At 37.2% G+C, this 25,951-nt stretch overlaps 1 protein-coding gene across 1 annotated transcript in view; it reads right to left on the bottom strand.

The window, feature by feature from the left end:
* The window catches only part of ALCAM (activated leukocyte cell adhesion molecule), a 182,016-nt gene that overhangs the window by 9,274 nt on the left and 146,791 nt on the right, over positions 1–25,951 (bottom strand). Inside the window, exons 7-14 of the mRNA XM_087439532.1 lie at positions 23,896–24,023; positions 22,291–22,423; positions 18,536–18,648; positions 16,303–16,438; positions 16,065–16,202; positions 13,416–13,544; positions 11,517–11,555; positions 10,846–10,963 (exon numbers count right to left, since the gene is read on the bottom strand). Of these exons, the coding sequence (XP_087295658.1) occupies positions 10,846–10,963; positions 11,517–11,555; positions 13,416–13,544; positions 16,065–16,202; positions 16,303–16,438; positions 18,536–18,648; positions 22,291–22,423; positions 23,896–24,023 (934 nt within the window). The remainder of the gene's footprint in view (positions 1–10,845; positions 10,964–11,516; positions 11,556–13,415; positions 13,545–16,064; positions 16,203–16,302; positions 16,439–18,535; positions 18,649–22,290; positions 22,424–23,895; positions 24,024–25,951) is intronic.

The following is a 25,951-nucleotide window of genomic DNA, read 5'->3' as shown; positions in this document are numbered from 1 at the left end:
CTCAACGTTTTTATTCAATATTATATTGGAGGTCTCTATGAGTGCAATAAAGCAAGGAAAAGAAATAAAAGGCACACAGAATGGAAAGGAAGAAGCAAATTTCTCATTTTGCAGATGAAATGATTGTGAATGTAGAAATCTTAAGGAATCCACAAAACAACTAATAGAACTAACAAGTGAATTTAGGAAGATGGTTGTACACATTTCAACAACAACAAAAGTTAATTATATTTTCATATACTACTGTAAAAACTGGAAAATAAAAATTACAAGATAATTGCATTTATAACAGCTGCAAAATACATAAAACATAACTTACACATAAATTTATAAGATGTATTAAATGTCTACATTAAAAGTTATGAAATATTACTAAGAAAAATGGAAAATATTTAAGTAAATGGAGAGCTATATGATATTCATGGATTGGAAGACTAAATATTTTTCAGATGTCAAATCTACCCAAATTTATCTGTAAATTCAAAGCAACTAATCTCACAAAGCTTTAAAAAATTTTTTTGGTAGAAATTAACAAGTTGCTAAAATTTATATGGAAATGTAAAGAAATAAGACTGCTAATACAAGCAGAACATCAAAGTTGAAGGACTCATTATTATTATTATTGTCATTATTATTATTATGACAAATGTGCCAAGGCCAAAAGAAAGTCTTTTTAACGAATGGTGCTGGAATGACTTCATAAATATATAAATAACAAAAGCAAAAACCACACAAATAAACCACATTTATCTTTCACCACACACAAAATCTCATATTAAGATTATATATATAATCTTATATATATAAATCTTATATATATCCTTACATCATATCCTTAAATGTTAAAGTTAAAACTAGAAGGTTTCTAGAAAAAGACAGAAAAGTATCTCTGCCACTTTGGGATAAGCAAAGATTTTGTAAAGTGGACACAAAAAACACTAAACATAAAGAAAAAAATTGATAAGTTGTTCTTCATCAAAATTAAAAACTTCTGCTCATCAAAAGATAGCATTAAGGAAAGAAAAAATCCAGCCACAGACTAGGACAAAATATTTACAATGTATCTATAGTAAAGGGCTTTTATACAGAATATGTAAAGAACTCTTGTAAATCAATCACAAAAAGACAAATAATAAAATCATAGGCAAAAGATTTGAATAGTCATTGCACAAAAGAAGATGACCAATAAGTTCACGGAGCTTAAAATCACTAGGTCTCAGAGAAATGCAAGTTAAAACCAAAATTAGATACCATTTCACATCACCCCAAATGGCTTAAACTAAACAGAATGACAACACTAAATTTAGGCAAGGATGCGGAAGAACTGAAACTCTCCTACTCTGCTGGTGGCAGCTGCAAATAGGACATCTGCTTTTGAAAATTGTTTGGCAATTTCTCCTGATCAAATTTACCTTATGATATAGCAATTCCATTTCTAGGTATTTACCCAAGAGAATGAGAACATATGCTCACAAAAATGCTCGTATGAGAATGCTGATTTTAGCCATATTGTTCATAATAGCCCAAACTGGAAACTATCCAAATGTCCGTAAACAAGAGAACAGATTAAAATAATGTGATATATTCTAACAATGGAACACTACTCAGCAATTTAAAAAAATGAAATCATTAATATATGTATCTCAGAAACATTACGTTAAATGAAAGAAGCCAGACACAAAAGAGTACATTCTGTATAATTCCACTTATATGAGGTTCAGGATTAGGCAAACGTAATCTCTGGTGATAACAATCAGCACAGTGGTTAACTAAGGTAGCAGGGATGGTGGGGCTGGACAGGAGGGGAGTCCAAGGGAACTTTCTGGAGTGATGGGATGCTCTATATAGTGACTGGAGTAATGGTTACAAAGGCGTGTGCATTTATCAAAACAGATTTAATTGCACATTTAACGTAAGCAAATTTTACCTTAATATAAAAATGTTATACAGAGAGAAGCTAAAGCATGAAGCTTGTGGCCAGGGATAGAAAGAACCAAGCAAAAGGTGCAATGAGACACTGTATGCTGTTTGCATTTCCCATTCCATTTACTTTCTAGGTGGCTTTATTTGTCCATGCATGGAGAGTAGTCTCTGTGATTTCATCAAGTTGTATCAAATAGAAGAAGGAAGTATCTACTGAGAGGAAGGGAGTGACTAGATTTCTCTCCAGGGAAGTTGTGGTACTCAGGGCAAACCACAGCATCTTTCAGAATATCCGTACAGGTAAATCAGGCTACAGATCACTGCTCGCGGTGTGGAGTTACAAAAAAGGGCAATATGAAACATGTTTGTAGAATATGTTTGTAGAATAAGAGTTGGGTAACTTCAAATTGATTATTTTTCTTATTTTAAAGTTTACAAAACAAAAGAAAAAAACAATAAGAAATAGTAACTGAAAAGCAAAAATCTCCCTTCTTTTCTTAATCTCACTCTCCAAAATAGTAACAGCTAACACTCTCATAACCTTAATGTGCCTTCATGTGCCAGGGACTGCTCTAAGTGTTGGGTAGATAAATTATTTTAGCCTTAGGATATCTCCATTTTACACTGAGACTAATAAACTTGCTTGCAGTCACACAGTTAGTAAGTAGCAAAGCCAGGATTTGACCTCGAGCAGCCTGGCTCCAGCATCCCTGCACCAAGTTACACAGTTATACAAATATGCTAAGTGTTAACCACGGTGAAATGTACTAAATTGAAATAAAAATAGTGTTACTGGTGGGGGAGGGGGTGTTCATTGAGTATATGTATATATAAGATATGCAGATGGTCCCCAACTTAACGATGGTTTGATTTAGGATTTTTCGACTTCATGATGGTGCAAAAGCAATATGCATTCAGTACAAACTGTACATTGAATTTTGAATTTTGATCTTTTTTTGGACTTTTTTTTTGTATAAAGAAAAGTTCTAGTTAGCTACTTGCAAGATGCACTCAGAACAGACTTATTTCCATTTACCTAAGTTATACCCACTGTGTAAAGCATGTAGGGGCATGTTTCAAGACATTGCTTAAGAGATCTTCCTAACAAGCTACTTGCTAGCTTCTCTCAGCACAGACTTTTCCAGGGCTAGCAATATGCCGTACAATCCTCTCCTGATGCTGTGCACTGGCAGCAAGTGCAGCTCCCAGGCAGCCATGCAATCACAAGGGTAGACAACCAATACACTTACAACCATTCGGTACCCATCCAACCATTTTGTTTTTCACTTTCAGTCCAGTTCCAATAAATTACATGAGATATTTAACATTTTATTATAAAATTGGCTTTGTAGCAGATAACTTTGCCCAAGTGTAGGTTAATATAAGTGTTCTGAGCATGTTGAAGGTAGGCTAGACTAAGCTATGATGTTTGGTAGGTTAGGTGTATTAAATGCATTTTCAACTTATGATATTTTCAATTTAAGATGGGTTTATTGGGATGTAACTCCATTTTAAGTTGAGGAAGATCTGTAGATGAATTTTATTATGAATTTCTCCATTTTTGTTACTGAAAGTCCACTCTCCCTAGCAGGAAGAAGCCTTTAAAAATTATTCTGATCACTTCTGGCTTGGTTTTGAGATTGGTGTGGTAAAAATAAACATAATTTAAGGGGCCAGCCCGGTGGCGCAAGTGGTTAAGTGCGTGCGCTCCGCTGCGGTGGCCCTGGGGTTCGCTGGTTTGGATCCCAGGCGCACACCAACGCACCGGTGGTTAAGTGCGTGCGCTCCGCTGCGGTGGCCCTGGGGTTCGCTGGTTTGGATCCCAGGCGCACACCAACGCACCGCTTAGCAAGCCATGCTGTGGCGGCGTTCCATATAAAGTGGAGGAAGATGGGCACGGATGTTAGCCCAGGGCCAGTCTTCCTCAGCAAAAAAAAAAGAGGAGGATTGGCAGATGTTAGCACAGGGCTGATCTCCTCACTAAATAAATAAATAAATAAATATAATTTTATGGATGCATCTTTTTTAGCTTTGGAAAATTTCAGAGATTTGAAAGAATTACAGAGGTTAGAAATCCACATACTATTTGGAGAGAACAAAAATTTATCTAAGTAATGCTATAGCAAAATATTTTTCAGTCAATTGATTTGAGGGACAAGGTTAGGCATTTATAAAGAATGAGTGCTTGGGTTAAAATACAAATTATTATGGTTATTTGTTTTAAACTTTCTTCATCGTTCAACTTTTTCGAAACTTTAAATATGGGAGAAAATTGAAATCATGGAATCACAATAAATTTATGTTGGAAGAAGCCCTGAAGGTGACCCCCTAGTCTAATCTGTGAGGCAGAAAGGAGTTTTGGCATGGGGTCAGTGGGCCTGGGTTCTCATCCTCGTGTGTCAAGTCTGACCTGCAAGTCCTTGGACAAGTCCCTCCTGTTAAGCACGCTTGAACAACAGGATCTACGCCCAGGCTGGTGTGAGGAAAAACGCAATAGTATACGTGAAAGCCCCCAGCAGGTGACAGAACTCACCAAATTGAAGGTGAGTCAGGGAGTTGTGGCCTGAGGCCATACAGCTACTGAACACAGACGGGGAGTTCAAACCTAGGTCTCAACTCCTCGTTCTGTGTTATTTCCATAAGTGCAGTACCTATTTAGGGTTCAAGTTGCTTTTAAATAACTTTTTAGAAGATTCTTCAACTTTTTTTGTGAGATTTTCCCCAATATTTTAAACTTGTTTCGAGATCTCCTTCAAAGGAGGTAGGGACTAACCTGGTGATGTCTCCTAAATGTGCCTTTACGCTAACACTTCAAAGCTGCTAAGAGACCAGATCTTAAATGTTCTCACCACAAAACGAAATGATAATTATGTGACGTGATGGAGGTGTTAGCTAATGCTATGATGGTAATCATATCGCAACATGTAAATGTATCAAATCAACACGTTGTGCACCTTAAACTTACACAATATTATATGTCAGTTATATCTCAATTAAAAAATAATTTGGGGCCGGCCCCGTGGAGGTGTAGTTAAGTGCTTGTGCTCCGCTGCTGGCGGCCTGGGTTTGGATCCGGGGCACGCACCGCTTTTCAGGCCATGCTGTGGCGGCGTCCCAAATAAAGTGGAGGAAGATGGGCACAGATGTTAGCTCAGGGCCAGTCTGCCTCAGCATAAAGGAGGAGGATTGGCATGGATGTTAGCTCAGGGCTGATCTTCCTCACAAACACACACACAAAAATAATTTAATGGGTGATGCAGGAGGTTGGAAAAGTGAAGGAGGATGCACGTGGCAGGCATAACCAATACATCACAATCTTGGGGGGTGGTATCATTTGAAAAGATGGATAAAATATAATAGAATTGTATATTTGGAAAACAAAAACAATACCCACTTAAAATAATTCACACACGAAAGAGTTCATAAGACTTTAGGTTTTTCAAAAGCAGGCAGATGTATAACAAATTTGAAAATGCTCTTAGAGGGGGCATGAGGAATCTTTAACACTTCCTAATTAGAGGGGCATCTTCTATGATTTCTAATTTATAGTATGCCTGGGACACACCACAGAAGGGCACCAGGACTACTGCTATTTAAGACTGGGACCCAGGCAATGTGGAATTGCCACTTTCACCTAACTGGTCATTGAAACCTGGGCAGATAATTAAGGTCATGTCCAACAGACTAGTTACTTTTCCCTCTTCCCTGGTCATAGCTCTCAGCAGGGTGAGTCTTCTCTTGGGCCAAACTTAATACAGAACTAGAGGGAGAGAGAAGGGCTCCAGTCCCTGCATCTCAGGAGGACAGTGGTCAGCAATTTCTGAGTTTGAAGAAGGAAACAAAGAAGAATAAATAGTCTTATTACAACTTTCAATTTTATATCCTTAGAGTTTTTAAGACTTTCCAAAGAAACTCTCTACTAAAATAGAGAATCCTTGTGTCCTCAGTAAATAGAAAATGGCCTTTCCATTTGGGCCAATAGTAAATACGGGGACCATCCATTATGTAAAAGATTAGGAGATCAAAATAAATGTAATAATACTGAATATGTATGAAAACACAGTGCCACCTGAATGCATTCAGCATCATGGTTCAAAGCATATCCTTAGGGTGGGTAATGTGGGGATGGCACACGCCCTGGCTCATGGCAGGTGCTCAGGGAACAAGACTTCCCTTCACCTTTGAAAAGATCATTAAAACAAATATTTGAAGTTAAAAAAAAAAGGCATATATACAGATAGCTAGAAGAGATTAAAAAAATTGAAACATTGTGTTTTGATGCAAGCCGTTTCCTCAGGAAATGTTTCAGCTCATATGTCGTAGGAGAAGGGAGGGCCACAGGAGGTTCTGTCGTTTGAATGGTCAAGGACCTCGTGACTGACTGGATGGGGACTCCAGCATTTCCACATTAGCTTATTTCCCCTCTAGTCTACTCTGCTATTTATAGTTTTATAGAATAATAGGGCAGTTTCTTTTCTTCCTTCTTCTGGCTGCCTGCATACTATGAGTAGGGAAAGAGAAAGAAATCAAAACTTGGATTAGCCTGACCTCTAATACAAGAGCAGAGGCCACGTCAGCCTTGCCCTTTAGAGCATACCATCCCATCCCTAGACTATGTGAAATCAGCAGGTAACCAAAGTCACAGATGAAATTGTAATTTCAAAGAAGTCCTGATGAGGTATCAAAATATATTTGAAAGTACGTGGGGTATGGAAGAAGATAGTACTACATGTGTCATCTAGATTGATTTCACTGAGCCTTAGATATTATGAAATAGAGTTAATTGCATTTACCTCATTAAATTGTTGAGGATTTCAGTAAAAGAACAAAAAAAGAAAAATAAAAAAGAGTAGTAGGTGTTTACATAGTATTAAATGAGGAAAGTCATTAAAAACGTGCTATAAATGGTCCTCCAGCACTATCTTTTCAATTTATTCAGTGGGGAGCCAATCTGCCCTCATGGGAATGTACATTTGATTTTAGAGGGAGTACTAATTGTAAATAGAATTCAGGTAAAATCAACTTTCTTGCAAGATCCTGTTCCCATATATCAAGAGATATTAATGAGAAAGGTTTTTGAAAGGCTTAATATTACATTATTTCTTGAGGTTTTAGGGTTATAGGCAAATCCTCTTTAGTCTTTCCCCCAATTTGTGACTGTCCCTGTTTTTTCTCTGAGACAGTAGTGGAATAATATAGCATTAAAGCAGGAAGAACTGACAGAGGATATTTGTGACTTTTAGACTTCCATATTGTCTACATATTACACAATAACTTTATGAACATAGTCATGAGATCCACAGTTGCAGAAGATAAATCTCTTGGTAAGTTTCCAAGATTCACACAATGTGTATTTTGAGATTACAAATGTCTGGTTAATGCTTCCTCCCATGTAGTGATAAGAAGTGTGGTGGTCAGGGATCTCTTAAATGCAACCAACCTGGAAATTATGGTTTTAATAAACTTCTGAATAAGTTTGTGGCTACATCATTCTGCCTTTACATTTTTCCTTTATCTTTGACTCTTAATTTTTTGTTTGTCTTTGTACTCTAAGATACACAGGAGAGGATCTGGAACTCAAATAGTAACATTTAACTTCCTGCAGAGCTAAAAACAATGTTTAGACGACAGGATGGAGAGAAATGGAGTAAATAATAAAAAATAATTATTAGATTATCTCTGGTTCTTTAATGTTCTCCAACCTGTTAAACAACTAGACATGGAGTGGGCTTAGTCAATTAATACCTTTTGCCTAGATGTCAGTTAATACTCTACATACATGGGAAATGATCAGAATCATCCATTTTCACTATTGAAAAATCTCCAATTTTAAAAAATCTTTCAGTGAGAAGTTATATGAATCAAAGCAGCAGAGGAATTATGAGTCCTTACTCTGCAAGGAATATGCCCTATCACAATGCCAAACATAATTGCTAAGCATTGCTTGCTGCAGTTCTCCATATTTGAAATAAATAGATATAAAAATATGTAGCCCCTATTAACGGAATGGGGAGTGCATGTTAGCTGAGGAGCCACTACGTATGTTAACAAATGTACTCTTAAATTCTACTTGGGCATAAGAGATTGTTTCTCTCATTTCTCTCCAATGACTTTTTATATTGCCAATGCAAAGAATTTCCCCTAAATGTTGCTCAAACTTTACTGCTTTGCTAGCTATATCACTGAGGCCCTTAAATAAAATGCTTGACTTGTAATTTAATTGTTGCCCAAAGTTGTTTGCAACAATGGGCGACTCACTAAGATTGTTGATGGTATTATTTTGCAGGATGGTAAACACAGGGCTATATTTCTTTAGGTATCTGGAGAAAAGTCTGGACCATATCTTCATTAAAAATCTCTCACATCCATATTAAATGGTGCCAAATTAGCTAAAGATAAAAATGAAACCCTCATATTGATTTGTAAAGTTGAAGGAATTATCGAGAAGGAGAGTATAGTATACCCTCTAGTACACCCAAAAATGCCCTTAGCAATTCATAACTTGAAAGCTCTTATTATGAATCTGCACATACTCTGGACAAAGGGATTAACAATATTTCACATTGCAAAAATCCTGGCTTATCTCAGAGGGCACTAGCAAGAAATAACTAATCAGGAATACAAAGCACTTACTATAAATCTGAAGAGTTCCATAAATTTGTAATAAAAACACTTTGATGCTTGGGATGAGAATTCCAATTTACTGCTTTGATTACCAATAATATTAACTCTAGCAAAGTTGGCGCACTTTCAATTAAATAACAGTTATTTAGCCTAATGATCAAGTCAGATGGTAAAAGTTGCACTTAATTTAATGAAGTACTTTAAAGGAAATGCATGAATTCTTAACCTTTAGCCTAAAGACACTGTGAAGCCAAGTGTCCAGCATTTATTTATCCATGATTTTAATTTTGGGTCACCATATGGTAATAACCTTGAAGTAACAAAAAAACCCACTCACACACACATAAATTCCTTCTATTCAAAGAAGGACAAATGGTGTCTGATGAGATACTGGCATTAGAATAGGCTGATTAAGGACATTGGGGGTGCTCCAAAAAGAATTTAACATTCATTTGATCATAATGCAGAGAACTGCAGGTTATTTTTCAGCTCAAGTCCAGGATACAGGGAAATTTTATTTTCGTTCTTTGAAGAAATGAAATTACTTTGGAGTACATCAGAAATCCTAAGTAAATAAAACGGAAATACCCTCAAACCCAAGCTGTTGGATTTGTGAGTACCTTCTTGCAGGTTCTAAAGGGAGGATAAGATTGTGATCATCAGGAAACTTACATGAGTAGAAGAACTTCTATATGACAGATATCGCCTCTGGGCAACTGTCTGCATGTCTTTTCACTTTCACGGCACAGGCAGTCTCCTGTATTTTCCTTGGAAACCATGGACACAAACCCACACGCAGTGTTTGTATGTCAAATATTCTTTGGGAAAAGGAACACGTTTGTTACCAAGTGCGAGTGGGGACTGCTCTGGATTGAGGAGGGAGGTGCAAGATCAGAAGTGACTGTGCCCCAGTGTGAGCGCGGACATGTACTTGAACCACAGCACACAACAGGAAATTATCAAAAAAGAGAAAGTAAGGCCTTAGTGATTAAGCACCAAGACTCTAAAACATCATTACCTTAAATCATATACAGTTCTGTCCTTTACAAGCTGTGTAACCTTCAGCAAGTCATTTAACCATTCTCTGCCTTAGTTTTTGTAATGTAAAGTATGAATAATAATAGTATCTACTTCATAGATGGATTGTGAGAACAAAACAGAGCTCAGGACATGCTCATATTATGTGACTTTACAGCTTCTGATCTGTTGACTTCCTTTGACTGCAGCTCGATTCAAATATTGCTTCACTGAAATTTCCATCTTTACAGGGTACGATCACGATGGATCCTGAGTGAGTCTGCTTTTTCTTTGGTTTTCTTTTAAGTTAACTAAACTGAGCTGCTGAAAGGGGTTATATCAGACATCAGGAAAATATAAAATTAAGTTCAAAGTTGTCATTAGCTATACATATTCCTTTGCAAAAATCAATTTTCTCATTTAACAGACAAAGGGGTTAAAAACCCATGTTTGAAACCAGAGGTATACCACAGAATCACCAATGGAATTTTTTAAAAATGCAAAAGCTAGAACCCCATCTCTGTCCAATTGCATCTGAATTTAGGGTCTGGGCTAGGGTGATGGGAAGTACTAGGCATGTGTGCATCTTAAGATTCTTCATTGGTTAATTGGATTTTCATTATAAACTACTGTTAGATAATTTGTAAGGTTGATACTACCCGTATTATTTTATGACTCTAATAATTTTTAATCTAAACACCATCTAAATCATTTTAAAGTAGTCTTGGTACTTTGTTTAATCAATTTTTTTAATTCAAGCCAAAATAATGATGATTTTTTTCTCTGAATTAGGTCCTTTTATGGAGCAAAGTGACCAAATAGAATAGAGGAGTAGTGACAACAAAATAATTCTACCTCCCCAGCAGTTTCACTGCTGGCCAGACCTGTGACTGCAAAGACACCTGACACTCCATGCAGGCTGTCCTCGCCATTTTCCATTAATCTCCACCAACCTCAGCCAAACGGGTTAGAATGGTTGATCTTTAGGCAGTATATGCTCTTAAAAAATCCACTTTGGCATTGAAAAAAATCAAATAATTTAATTCAGACTATTAACAGAGAAAAATAGGGAGACATATGAAATCACACCCCAAGCCATGTCCTCAATGTTGGCAATGTAGTCACTGTGAGTGGAAAGCAAAACATGATCAGCCTGATTTGGCGCATAGATCTTTGCTGTTATAGAGATGACATGCCCAGCTGCAGTGGGCATAATTGACACATTGTATTTCCTCTCAGTGAAAGTCAAGGAACAAGGAAGATCTTTTTCCCACAACTTACTTTGATTTCTTCATGTACAGCCAGTAGACGACACCAGCAACCAGGGCAGCGAGGAGGAGACCAACAACGATTCCCACAATGAGTTTCGCCTGGTCATTCACCTTTTCTCTGTTTTCATCTACAACAAAGAAGAAAATTCCATACAACTACAGACAATGCCAAGGATTTTTTTTTTTGCAGGGGAAGGGTCGCCTAAGCTAACATTTGTTGCCAATCTTCCTCCTTTTTTCTTCCTTTTATTCCCCCCAAAGCCCCAGGACATGGTTGTGTATGGTTGTTAAGTTCTTCTGGTTCTTCTATGTGAGCTGCCGCCACAGCATGGCTGCTAACAGACAAGTGGTGCAGTTCCACACCCGGGAACTGAACCCAGGCCACTGAAGTGGAGCGTGCCGAACTTTAACCACTAGGCCGTCAGGGCTGGCTCTAAGGATTTTTGAAAGAAGTCAATCGAGTTATTATTTCTTATTAAAAATGACTAAGGCTCACTACTATGAGTAACATGCAAACTTGTGATTTTAAAGGATAAAATTTTAGCATTCTTACTATCTTGTCTCATCCACTATTTTAATTCAAGTTAAAATTGTGGCAGCTAAGAAAATTACTTATACAATGACACTTGATAAATCTTGAGCTGACAGTCAAGGAAGAAGAGTCGGCAGCATAGTACCTACCACTTATCTCGTCTGCCTCATCGTGTTCTGGAATACTTACTGAAATGAAAAATGTTAATATGAAATTAAAAACAAAATTTGTTGATATATGAAAGTCACCTTTACCATTATAGTATGATGTAATAATACTCAAAGATAAAATATCTATTCTACAGCTAAGGGTAGAAAAAATTTACATTTAATAGAGCCTGAACTTCCCTACAAAGAACTTAATCTTGTATTAAGGAAAGGAGAGTAGTTAAAACTGCAAAGTATTAAGCTACCACAGAAAATTTCACAAATGACAAGCTATGGTATTAATCCGAAATCCATATTAATTTCCCCACTATCTACCACCTTTTAACAGGACTTTCTTTTTTTAAGAGAAACAAGTTGCCACATGTGAAATCTCCCAAGCAGTCTCTCTCAACTTTTCTCAAACTTTTCCTGCCTCCAGCAAGGAAAATTCATTTTCATTCTTAGGGTCAGGTCTCAAAGTGGTGGGGGTGGAGGTTAAAACTGGGGGTGTCTCAGAAGCGACAAGGCAACATACGTGATGTTTGCAAAAGCCCTCCAAAGGACTCTGTTAGCGCCACGCTCCTGGCCCATTTTAAGAACCGCCACTGTGGTGGACTATCATCTCATATCAAACTACATAAATATTCTTCTCCATGCATGGGCCTGAATCAGAACGTCCAGGGATGTTTGTTAAAATGCAGAGTCCCAGACCCCTCCTCATATACGGTCAACTGGAATCTCAGGAGGTGCTCGCTGAATTGGAAAATGAGTATATTAAATGTTGATCAAGCCACTGTAGCGTCTGGAAAACCACTATTCAACGGGTAAGAATAAAGAGAGACTTGTGTTCAGGAAGAAAGGATCAGTTCCTTTTCTAGTTGGGACAAATCAATACTCACTGAATTGAATTCTGAGAAGTCAATGCTCCTATTTTAGAGTTAAAGTTGTTTGGTTCTTTTCTCTTGTCAATCCATCAGGCTTTTTTATTCCAGTCACAATCTATTAAGGACTATTATCTTTGGACAATTATTTTCTGCTAGCTCTAGCTAATTCCTAGCCAGTGTATCCCTATCCTGCTAACACCACAGAGAGAATTCCAACTGACTGAAGAATAAAAGTTTAGAGGGTCAGCTAGCATCCTTTCCAGAATTGAGCCTCATTCTAGGCCAGTCCTGATTTAAAGTTGACAGAGCAATAGGAACAATGACAGAATTGAAGATGATGGATAATTTCAAATTAAATGACAATTGCTTTCAGAAGAAGATGCTACTGGTATGTATATATTACCCTGACTTTAGTAGTGACAGATTTTTTCATTTTTTCTGAGATAATCTCATTTGTCTGATTTTAGCTATGGCTTGAACATAATATTCAAAGCCATCAATTTTTAAAACTAGATTTCATGGATTCTAATACCAATTTTACTACCAATTTGCAGAATGACTTTAAGCATGTGGCATGCCTGTACAAAAGAAGGGTAGGATAAATACCACAAACAATTCGAATGCAAAATAATAGATTAAAGGGAATTAAAAATTTACCAAAATTAAAACTGTTACAGAAACGTTTTAAGATAATCTTTGAATTGTCTGTACTCTGAACACAAATCATGGATTAAATAAGAGCAACTCAGTTCTTATCATCTGTTGCTCTTGGGAACTATTCCTATATGAGATAAGGACCCATAAAACATGAAATGATTTACCTGTCAAGACAAGGATTGTACAAGAATGGACACCAGGAGGAACAAAAAGAACCTTATGACGATGATACCAAATGCAAAATAAATAAATAAAACTTACCATAATGTAGTACAGGAAGATGGAATTGAAGATTTTAAACTAATGAAGAATAACTTCAAATTTTCTTATTTTTTTTTAATGCCAGAAATGAAATACTCACTAGCAGAGACATTCAAGGAGTTTACTGTTCTCTCCAGCTGGTTTTCTGCTGTGCAAGTTAACGTAACATTCTCTTCAGGGGAAATGATAATTTTACTATAATACCTGCCATTGACATAAGGAGATTCCTCTGTCTGGAAAAGAAGAAGGAATACGGATTTAGAAATGGAAATGGATTAAAAACACGGGGAAGAGTAGTATGAGTGAAATAGGGTTGGTGGGCGCTCTGCAGAGCTATCTGGTGTTCAAGGGTACGTGTAAGGTCACAGATCAAGACCATTCAGGTTTATATTCACAGCAGGGAGGAAAAAGAGTAGGGAATCCATAATAGGATTTCTGTTTATGTTTCTCTTGTAAATTCTAATAATTAAATTAAACTCTTCGTTTTCAATAGTTAAAATTTGGGATGACAGTACTTGTCTCAAAATATTTAATTAGCCGTTAATCATTAATTTTCCCTTCATAAACTTACGAATTTAATTCTTATTTGTAAATTATGACATTGTTTTTCATTACAGGGGTTAATTCCTTTATCTTAAACCATTATATCTAAGTGCATATGTATATATGGGAAAATCAAACTATTTTTTCTCAATTTTCCTGAGCTAAACACAGAGGATGGGTTCCTTTTCAGTGACTTTCAGTAAGTTCACTTGGTTTTTGTGAGGTGTCGATGAGGACAATCACTGCATTTAATTCCTCCAAACATAAGAGACAATTCACTTTAATCTCTTTCCCAGGACTTGACTCCAAAGTCCAGCTCGGCTAAAGCGAACACGTATGTGTGCTCTTTTCTCAGTCCTATTATACACACCGATTCTTCCAGGATTGTTCTCTATTTGCTTTCTCCTGACTGCATTGTGAGAGCCTTGAGGACCAGAGCTAGTCTCATGCTTAGGAATATCGTCCAGTCCCTGGGGCAGGGGCCGGGCAGAGGTATCAGTAGTTGTAAAATAATAGATTCACCATGTGATTGAGGAGGGAACAAATAAAAGATTATGGATGGATCAGCACAAAATTAGAACAAGAAAAATAACATATCACCTAGAAGGCCAGAATCAATCCTTCTCGCTGACAATGAAGAATGGCATTATTATATCTATCCTCATAGTAACTTCACCTGCTATTTTTCCACTTCCCACTAGTATTTTTCATATGACTTTCTCACTGACTCTTTGTTTTTGTTACTTTTATCTCTACAAAATATATTTGCTCAGTTCTAGGATGGCCTTTTAAATCTTTGTATCTTTTCATTCATCAAATACTTATTGTGTGCTTATTGTTCTATTTTCTATGCTTACATTATCAATACCTAAAGGTTCTTTTTTGCTGTAATTAATTGAACTAGAGAGCAAAAAAGAATAGAGGAGAAAAGAAACAGTCATTTTTGATGCTAAAACATAGACCTGTACATTGTCAGCAATTCAGGTGGTTCAGGTCTTTACCCTGAATCAAGAAAACTCCATTTCCTTATAGTTAAGAGGCCCAGAGCCTCTTTGTCTCCCTCGTGCATGCTTTCCTACTTGTGTGTTCCCATCACACCTAACCAAATCAGAAGTCATTTGCTTCAAGTGCACCCACTCCTTTGGGGACCTTCCATACTTGAAGCTTGGCAAATATATATGCATCACCCATAGGAGAAAGAGCTGAAATTCACTTTGCTCTGCAAAGCGACATTTCCTAAGCTGGACCAGCAGCTCAACTTCCTTAGACAGAGAAAGAGTGGAAATTTTAATTTAAAACTAAATTGCGACTCTGCTTTATGCATGCCTTCTCAGATTTCAGCTGGGTCCAAAGTGGGGAAGAAGGCAGCACAGAAGATTCAAATAATCAAATAGCACCTCTGGGTTCCTGAAAAGTCCACTCAGTGGTTACACTGAGACAAGGGACATGAAGACTACTGTAGAGAAAATGGAATTAACGAGTATGTCAGTAGCCCAAGCAGATTGGTAATTTAGTGGGATTACAAATCTGAACCCCTGGTAACAAGCCAGATTCTCATTTTATTTTTTTTTGTTTCTCTGTTATAGAGAAAATTACTGGTAGTAGTCATAAGTTCTTAGCCCTTTACTAAAATGTCCCGACAAAGGTACAAATACTAAGGTTCGGTTTCTGTCTACTTTTGTTCAGAAGGAAACATCCTAGACACTATATATTAGCTAGCCTTATTCTGGCCCTAGCCCTAGTGTATGCAAATCAGACCATATGTTTACAAATAGTGACTGTCTACTTCACCACCTCCTAGGGCCCAGTTTTAAGAAGGAATATCCCTTCACGTGCATAAGTAAGCAAAGTAATGGAGGCCACTTATACTCAGATGCTTAAGTTTATGATGCAGAAAAGTGTGTACCTTAATGTTTTAATCACCCAAGTTTCCGGAATTAACAATCATGGACCAACATTCAATTTACATCCAATTTTAAAAACAGTTACTGACCACAACATAATGATTCTTTCATTCTCCATGGCCCTGGGATTTAAAATTTCTCTTGAGCCATGTTCTTGCTTTGGGAAAATTAAGAAGTTAGCAAAAACTTCCTCTGAGAATATACTGCAAATTTCATGTTGCTAGTAAGCCAGCCTACAGTTTAGGTACCTAAATAAAACCCCATGTTAGACCAAGGGCAGCATATAACAAGAAGACAAATACTTGCTTGGTTTATGACGCTTCCGCTGCCAGTAATTGTCCACTGTATAGCTGGCTTCGGAAAACCTTCCACGTGGCAGATTATGGTTTTAGACAGTCCACTGGGATCAGTTTTCTTTGTCATTTTGATTTGAGGTTTTCCTAAAATATCATTACGATTAAAATAAGATGTTGAATTGAGATCATGAAAGAAACCAGATATCAAATTCTCAAAGGAATTGCAGCTCAAGTATTTTATTACCTTCTACAACAAGAGTCAATGACTCTCTTTTCTTTAGTCCTTCAACTTCCTGCAGAGCAGTTTCGCAGACATAGTTTCCAGCATCCTGATAACGGAGACTAGAAAATGATGGGCTAGATCGAAGCCTGATGTTATCCTGATTAAAAAAAAAGTTAATTACTTCACATGGCACAATTATAACTCTCAATGTATTTATTATATAATAATTAAGCCTAAAATTATTCTTCTGGGTCTAATGAAAATGTAAGCCTCTTTTTCTTAACTCAGATGCTTTCGAAAATAGAGATTTCCTTTTTCCTTTGTAGTTTTAGAGTTAGACATATCAAAGTTTTATTTCAGACTCTTCCATTTACTGAATTTATAATTTGGAACAAGTTCATAAACTTCTGAGACTTGATTCCTTATTTGTGGAAATGGGGTGATAATCTTACCACACTGAATTGTTATGAGGACTTAATTATATAAATAATATAATGTGTCTACATTAAGGAAAGTTCTCAATTGATAGTAACTACTCCTTGTAACAAATGTAGATGAACTAGGATTGACGGACATTGGAGACCTGTGCTACGTAATCAACAATGGGTATAAATGCCTGAAAGTCATTTTATAGAATACAGTTATCAAGATAGGGTATCAATTACACAGTCATGGAAATTATGACAAAAATGCTTTCTTAAGAAACTCTTAATAACAGATTGCTATCCTAAATTCTATGAACAAAGGAAATGCAACATTTAATTTTTAAAATCCCTTGATATACAGAAAATAACACTATTTTACCAGGAATAGAATGCTCCTAAGCAGAAAATTAACGCAGCCCTAAGATCACGTGGTCTTTGTCCACTATAAATTTTTCCACTCCCTATCAACTAACCGACGGCCAGGCAATACTGGTCCGCGCTACTGACATTAGGTATTCAATTAACAACAGTGACTGCAGTTGACATAGACACTGGTTTAGCTATAGTAAACTTAGTTTCTCTAGTCCTGTAGTAAAACACTATGAGTGTTCAAATGATGATTGAGTACTCTAGTTGCCTAAAACTTGTCTAGCCCTTTGACCATCAACCACTACAAATATATCAAGTTAAATATGCAGGCTATGGAGGCACATTTTAATTACCAAGTGAGCAAAAAGTTGCGATGAGGCTGTTGTTAAAAGAGTGAAATAAGAAACTGAGCTTTAAGAGTAAGAGGGCAAATAGCAGAACATCTAGCATTAAAAGTGATCATAAAGCAACACAAAATAATTTATATTTTCATCAAGAAGAAATTCTAGTAATAAATTTCTCCACAATTTTTTATAAAGATAATTCTTGTCCACGCCTAAGTTAAATGCTTTGTATGAGCTGTCAACACATCACCGGTTAAGTGTTCTGTTATACGCCATGCACTGGGTGTTTAGAAAGACTAGCCAAGGATGTGAGTGGGGAGTCACAGTTACATCTTTTCCTTTGGTGATAATCTTGTCTCAAATCACCAATCACCAATCCTACTTTCTCACCCTAAAATGATAGCAATGATTGGGTCCCCAGGTAACGGCCCACATTCCAGATAATTACGGAACAGAAACACTCACTCAGGAAATACTGACTAAGCTCCTCGTCTGTTCCAGGTGTTCTGCTATGGCCCAGGGGTGACAAGGGATCACCACCTTCAAGGAGCTAGTAATTCAGTGGAGCCCGCATTCAGAAACTTCAGACCCGTTTCAGCAGAGACGCAGAAAGTTATGCGACTAGAGCATAGTATTTACATGCAGTAAGCCTGAGCTTGAGTCTCTGTCAGTGACAAGCTTTCTCTGGGCTCAACTTCTTTATGAATAACGTGGGGAAATAATAAATGTCCTGCATATTTCACAGGGTTTTTGTGTCATGTGAGAATAATGCGGGTTAAAACATACTGTGAATTGTTAATCCCTGAAGTACACAACTGTATATATGCGTGTCCATGCACACGTGTGTAGGTGTCTAATTACTTAATATACACACATAATTAAATTAATGCTCCAAACTAAGTTTCAGAGCATCAATTATGGCTGCCATTCTGTTCTTGAGTACCTCTAAGATCTTATTGTGACATGATTTGTACTATTATATATATAGAGAGTGTGAGTGCAGATGTATAAACATATTACCCATGAGCACATATATTTGGATATAATACAAACTGCAAAAGAAGCTTAACAAGGAATCAGTTCAGACAGTGGGATATTACCAAGGATATTACTTACTTTCATCCAGACCACAGTGGCGTTCCTACTAGCAGATATTGTGCATGACACAGGCAGGGCATCGCCAATCTGCTTGGTCACTTCCCCACTTGGGTTTAAGGACAAATCCAAATCTGTGAAGCAGAAAATCTGCTTGAAATGTAAACTCCAGGAAAGTAAGATAGTCAAAATATTTTGGAGAAGAAAAGATGACAGAAAAAAAATCCTTTTAACTGCACTTGAAAATGCAGATCTTATTTCCATGGCTGAAATAACCGAACTGCAGCATAATCAGTCTAGCGTTTCAAGCCGGTTTTGAGACCAGTTTGGCCGAGTGAATGGCCAATCTAATTGATTATGCATTTATTTGCTGTTAGCGTGATTTATATTTTGATTGCATGTAATTATTCCCCCTGGGGTCTGTCACCTTAAGAAAAAAATTCTTAAATCACTTCTGGAAGAAAATAAAGATGATGACTAGGTAAATATTACAAAAAGAGTTGGTAAGGCATAACGTGGGAAAATCAAGTCTATTTGGCAGCAGGTAATAAACTAAAGAACCAAGAGACAGTCTATGTGTCTCTTCAGAAAGAGTTGACTATAGTATTTACATATGTTTTTAAAATGTTACTCTATGTCTCATGCAGTTGAAATTTTAAATAAGATCTACTGTTAGGGACACCGTCAGCAGATACCATTTTTTAAAAACAGAGTATAAACACATCTAAGGATGGAAAATAATGTCTATAAAAATCTAGTATCGTGGTATGATCTGTGTGAGGAAAATCTAATTCAACTGGACATTTATTGTACAGCTACTGTATTCCAAGCACCGATGAGAGATGCAGAGATGAATAATGAAGTTACAATGGACACTTTTTGAGGTAGAGGTAATACGCACTCAACTGACTACAATACACAGCAGCATGAAATCAGCATCTGGGAGCAAACATGCTATAGATTAGGAGCTCAATAAATATTTGCTGAAAGAGTAAAGCAAGGACCATGGACAGAAGTACAAGCAGAGACTTCTGGGAGTGTGGAGAACAGAGCCAAACTGGGCTGCAAAGCAGTAAGGAAGGCTTTGTGTAGGAGACATATCTGTCTGCAGCCCCTAAGGGTTGAGAGGGCTTAGAGAAGTGCAGACACAGGGAAGAACTCGGCCACATAAGCAAAGGCAGAGAGTTGAGAGCTTGGCAGAGTTCACAGTAGTGAGTAATCTGGTGTGAATGATGATAACACACAGAAGATAAACCTGTAGAATTAACTGAGGCCAGACTCTAAAGGACTGTCCTTGCCAACCTGGGAGCTTGGACTTGATTCTATGGCAGTGGGGATTTGCTACTGCACCTTGTGCTTCTCCCTGGTTTTACACGGTATAATCACAATTTGTTGATTGTTTGCAACATCATTTTTCATACTTGTTTCTCCTGCTAGGCTGTATGTGCCATGAGGGTAGGGACCATAACATGAGTTGTCACTGTGCATTCACAGTGCCTGCCACGTGGTAGGCTCTCAAAAACTATTGTTGACTGAATGAAGGGAAGAAGCATGCTCTCTGATTTTCTCATTAATATTAAAATATGCATTATCATACAGAAAAGTGGAGTTTCCTCAGAATATTTGGGTGAATAATATTTAGATAAAAATTCTATTCAGGGAAAGTTAGAAGCTTTTATTAGCAGGACAGTTAACTTGGCAGTGATAAGATAAAAGAAGTGATTTTAAAGGATGATGATGGACTTTGGAAGTTCTGGTGAAGAATCTATAGGTGCATGAGTTGGCGGAGGAACAGCAGCCCTTTCATCAGCACTATGGATGTGTGGGCTGAAAGCAAGGCATCTGTTCTGCAAATATGTGCAAGGATGGTGAGGTACTTCTCTAGTCATCCTCCCTTTACTCATCTGTGGAAAGGAAATAAATCTCGTTTTTGGAAAACAAACAAGCAATCAAGGATAAATGGGCAAAAATAGAATTTTTATGTTTTCATTTTCATATAATTTAGAGTAAAATCTTGATTTATGTGCAATACTTTTTTCAGCTTTTAAAGAACAATATAGGCCTCAAAGCCCAGTGTTACAGTCTACCCGTCAAAACCCACATGCATTTAAATCCAGTTAAATGCACTGAAATCCAATTAAACTGTTACATGCTTTTGTTTAAATTTTTCTTTTTCTTTTCACAGAGATCATCAAGGTACCATGTGGCTGCAGCCAAGTCTTTGGCCTTATCAGCCTGCTCTCTATCCCTCCCTGTCTGATCTGCACTGATACACATAAGAGCCCTCTCCATTTAGAATCCTGAGTAGCTAGCATCTCTCAAACATAAGCACATCTCTAAGCACAGGATTATTGGTTATTGGCCCAAAGATCTCATAAGTAATGATATTAGAGAGTTATTCCACAGGCAATTCTATCTGCTGGTTATCTTCCCTCACTTCACTATTTTTCTTTTTCACGGAAGAAGATGGATAAATGGTCCCATGACTGGCTGGTCCTCAGAGAAAAAGCAGCACTGTTGTTATCCCGAGAGCTCACTGTTTTCTCTCTAACTAGCCCCTGATGGCAGGCACACTCAGATCCGTGCAATATGAACATGGAGCAAACAGAGAAATGGCCTGGCTGTGAACATTTCTTAACAGTCCACTGTTTCTACAGGTTCCCCAGGGCATGCTCCTAACATCAGACACTTAAAAGCAACCATCTTCTTACTCTGTTCCCCAGTGTACCTCCTTGTATCTCCCTCAAAGTTTTAGCTCATATCCTACACGTTTCCAAACATTATGGGTAGAGTGAAAGATTTAGAACCATTTCCTCAGAATAACTTCTAAAGTCTTTCAATTTTGAAACAAAGAAACTCCTCACACTCAATGAGATTGTAGTGGATTGCGTCTAGAGGAAACTTATTGTAGTGGATCATGTCTAGAGGTACAAAGGACTTATTAGAAAGTTTGGCGTATACCTCCAAGCAAGGTTGAGATTTGTTTCGCCCAAAGCACTCTGAATTCTAGTATCACCAGGGAGCAGTTCAAATTAGTTGCCCGTTTCCATGATGTATCATGTATATCAATAATATAGACTGTCAGGAATTACAAAATAAAGAACTCAAGTAAAGTGTCTATTTTCCATGCATATCTTTTTCTATTACACTGGAGTAAATATAACTTTTGGGGTACATGGAGATCAAAAGCAGGTTAAAAGTGAATAAAAAGGTATGTGTAGGGTAATTTTGAAGAGGTTCTGTTTCCAGAAATTTTCTATCCTTCTCTGTAGAAGCCAATAAATGGCTTTTAGTGGTCTCTACCTCCTCTTCCAAAAGTTGAGTCTACAATGACTTTGTGTTGCTTAGGTTTGAGTGTTAATAGCATTCTGTAATAAAACAAACAAAAAAAAGATACTTAATCTACACTTTTCTGGGCCAAATGCAAACCTTGTGAACTTAAGAATATCTAAATATTTTCTTAAAATATAAAATGAGTTATCTCTTTAAGATTCACGTGAAGATTTTGTTGACACCACAAAATGAAGACACTGAGAAAGAAGATGGAGGTTTACCACTGCTAAAAGTTGCAATTATTAGATTCAGGCAAGATTTCAATATTGCAGTGCAAATCTGAATGCAAGCTGAGCTTGGTCTGACGTTCTTCAGGGAGTCTATTGAAACCAGGTTATTTAAGAAAAATATAGCTGCAATTTATTTGAAAAGATAGCCAAGTTAGACTATCAGAGGCCTTTGAAGTGACGAGGCCTTTGATAATGAAGAATAAGGTGACTCACAGTGAACAGTGACGGCTGTTGAAGCAATCATGCTTCTTTTGTCTATCAGGGAGCATTTGTAGTCTCCTGTCGCATTGCGCCTCACATCTGTCAACGTGTAAGTATTTGAGCTTCTTATTCCTTCGGGCTGTCCCTTTTGATAGAGGCAAAATGTCAGATGATTACACTTGGTAGCTATAATGAGAACAGTTGTATTTCTTGATGAAAATGACGTTTTCTCAGATAAGAAAAAAAGGGAATGAGTTTTTTTGATTGGACAAATAAGAGTACAGTTTGTATTATCTGATACCTGGAAAAATAATTAATATTTTGGTTCCAAAGAAATTGAAGAGCTAATTTACATTGTATCAATGACATCTATTTTATTGAGAGCATGGCTTGTGTTTGAGGTTTAAAGCAGCTTTTTAAAAAATTTCCAATATTTTATTTTTATATTTATGCCTTGCCTAATTTGACAAAAAGATTTGAGGAAGCTTGAAAGAAAACATGCCAGATATACAAATGAAAAGGAGAGAAAGGAAGGAAGGAAGGAAAAGAGAAAAGAAAAAGAAAAGAAAACAATTAATAACAAACTAAATAAAGAAAAAATGTAGATGAACTAGGAGTATCTATTAACAAAAAAAGATAATCACCAGGTATTGCTGCTAAAACTATGACACAAATCTGGCTCTGGTCTGTGATAGCCAAGGTGGAAACATAATTAGTTTCAAAATCTCATTTGCACATGAGATACAAACAGTGTGTCAATTTATTAGGAGAAACAAAGTTTTTTGTCAACATTTCAATCTAAAAGAAATACCTTATCCTAGTCTTCTGAGGACTGCAGTGGCTGATATCCTTACACACCACTGAGGACTGCAGTGGGTGACAGTTGTAAGCAGAGCCCTGCAGTAAATGCAGTGTTGCGCTGTCTATGGCTTCTCTCAATGGAAGGTTATACCAAACACAAACTGGGGAAGAGCTTTGGGAGAGCAAACAAGCATTCTTAGACGAGCTCTCTCCTAGTCTGGCTCCATGTCACTATAACATCCAGAGCACACTCTAGAGGAATTTTCCAAATTATCCTCTATACATATCATTTCTTTCAGCTATGATACTGACAAACGTTGAGGAACTGACCATTCAACACTATATACAATGGCAAGATACAGCCCATAGCTTATTCTATCAAACTCAATACAATGTGCAACAGCACCATCCCCACTTCTGGCTCAGAGATGTGTTCGTGAAGGCATTGTGGGTAGATTTAGAATCCACAGACCATTTGCTGTCATCATTCTTCACTTTTTAGTTACCTGCTTCTGAAGAGCAGATTCTTATAGTTTATTGGATAACGAACCTTGAGTTTTTGCAATTATGGTTTCCTGTGATCAGATTTTTTCTCTTTTGTCCCTGAAATCTCTTAACATTGAGAAAAAAGGCAAGAGTGCTGGCAGATGCCGAAATAGCTTTCAAAGGACATCCTACAGGTCCCTTGTCCCCAGGAAGAACATCTTTTCTTACTTAAGCTGCCCAAGTACATACAATTCTTAATGTCAGCCAGCTGCCCAGCAACATGGCAAAATGATAGTAGTCTAGCTCAAGTAATAATCCTTAAGTACTTACTGGTAAGTAAAACAAAAACTCCGCAGGAGGAGGGTTACCATTTCCTCGGCATTCAAGAGTGATGTTGTCCCCTTCTTTGATGGCATTTTTTGGTGGCAGCACCTCTATTGTCACCTGCTCTGTAGGATCTGAGAGAGCCACAGACACAAGTTAACCATTTTCGTCAAGCACCAAATTACTCTGCACATACAATGTAAATGACTAAATTATACACAATTTTCTCAAGAAGCTAGTAACGGTAATTACTTAAATGTATCTTTTTATAGAAGGATTGAAGTTAATAGCTACTTGCTATAGCAAGTACTAATCTTAGTTAGACCAAACTACAAAGAGACCCTGTTACATAAAAATCAATTTCTCCTTAGCAAAATATCTTTAACTGAGGCAGGAATGACCATAATTATTTTATGGTAAAAGACCAGTAGGAACATTCTCACTATATGATTTCATTATAAGGACACTTAACTATATTATATGAATCTTACAGTTTGGAAAGATTGGATCAGCGGGCAAAGTAGCTAAAGCTATTAGGTACCCTGCACTCCTATTACATAATAATACCTTTTACTAAATAAAGAGTCATGAACTAAACAACGCCAGCAAGATTTTTGGCATGCAGGAGAGCAGGTCTGCTTTCAAAAAGATAAATCCCATAAACTGAGTGAGATGCTTAACACAATCAACAGGACTGTAAGTGTACTGTAATTCCATTCTGTTCATTGGAACCAAGATGCAACTTTCATTCCATTTTGGTCATTTTTATGGAGAAAATAAGGCTAAAGAGTATTCTTTGTTAGAGGCTATGGCTCAACAGTAAGATGCTGAAGAAATTAAAGGCTGGATACAGTGGACCTAGCTCAGGTGAGAATCTTACATCTCACTACTCCCTACATATCCCTACATAGTAACCAAAAGAGTCTACTCAAATTTTCTTCCACCCATCTCTCCACTTATCTTTCTGTCCAGTCATTTATTCATTTGTTTAGCTAATATTTATTTTGTGCAGGCACTAAGTGCTGGAGTTATAAATTTGGAAACAGCTTATTCCTTGCCTTCAATGAACTTTCAGTCTATTTATGACACGAAACAATTAAGACCATACCAACATAAAAACTGCACATGATGTAAGCATAGCGAGCACTCATAACTTATAGATGCATGAGTCTGGGAAGCTTCCAGTTGGAATTGACCCTAGAGCTGAGTTTTGAAGAATAAATAAGTGTTTGCTAGATGATAAAGGTAAATTGGTGACAGTATATGGATTGCCTTGTAAGTAGTATTCTACAGGAGGAATCTGGAAAATAGGACAGACTATAGAAGTAAGTGATGAAGAAGAGACATAGTGCAGGATCACGGGACTCAGGCATATTGAAATCAGGAGTGTGAAGATTAATGTGAGAGATCTGGGAGAGTCACTGAAGAATTTTAATCACAGCAATTAACATGGTCACATTTGTGTTTTAGACAGATATTTCTGGCAGCAGCGAGGAGGGCAGTTTGGGGTGAACAGACAGGAATAGTTTCTCGAAAATCGTGCAGAAATACAGGCAGTGAGTTATGGTAGCATAATCTTAGGCAGCGTCAGAAGGCAGAGTCAAATAAACACAAAGATTAGAGAGCTAGATTCTATAAAACTTCATTCCAGACTGAATAGGGTGAGGTGGGAGTGGACTAGTGCATCTTTCTCAAGATGAATTGATCCATTTTCTTTTGCTTGAATGTACTCTTCTGTTCTTTCCACCTAGCTCCCTCCTTCTCTTCTCTGAAGTCATCCTAGAGCAGTGGTTCTCCAAGTGTGGTCCTCAAATAAGCAGCATTAGCACCACCAGGGAGTTTGTTATAAACGCAAAGTGTTGGGCCCCTCCCCACATGTACTGGATGAGAAACTTTAGAACAGGGTCCAGTGATCTGTGTTCTAACAAGTCCTCCAGGTGATTCTGATGCACTAAAGTTGGAGCATCGCGGTCCTTGGGCATGTGAGCTTTTAGGACTGTTCACTGAGTTCCTGTGTCACTCACCACTTGCTACCTTGCACTGACAATTTCCTTCTGATGGA

Source organism: Ceratotherium simum, chromosome 15 (assembly GCF_057802395.1).
Source record: "Ceratotherium simum simum isolate JZ-2026a chromosome 15, ASM5780239v1, whole genome shotgun sequence".
Taxonomy (NCBI): domain Eukaryota; kingdom Metazoa; phylum Chordata; class Mammalia; order Perissodactyla; family Rhinocerotidae; genus Ceratotherium; species Ceratotherium simum.
The sequence above is the reverse complement of the archived record's forward strand: the minus strand, read 5'-3'. Positions and strand labels throughout refer to the sequence as shown.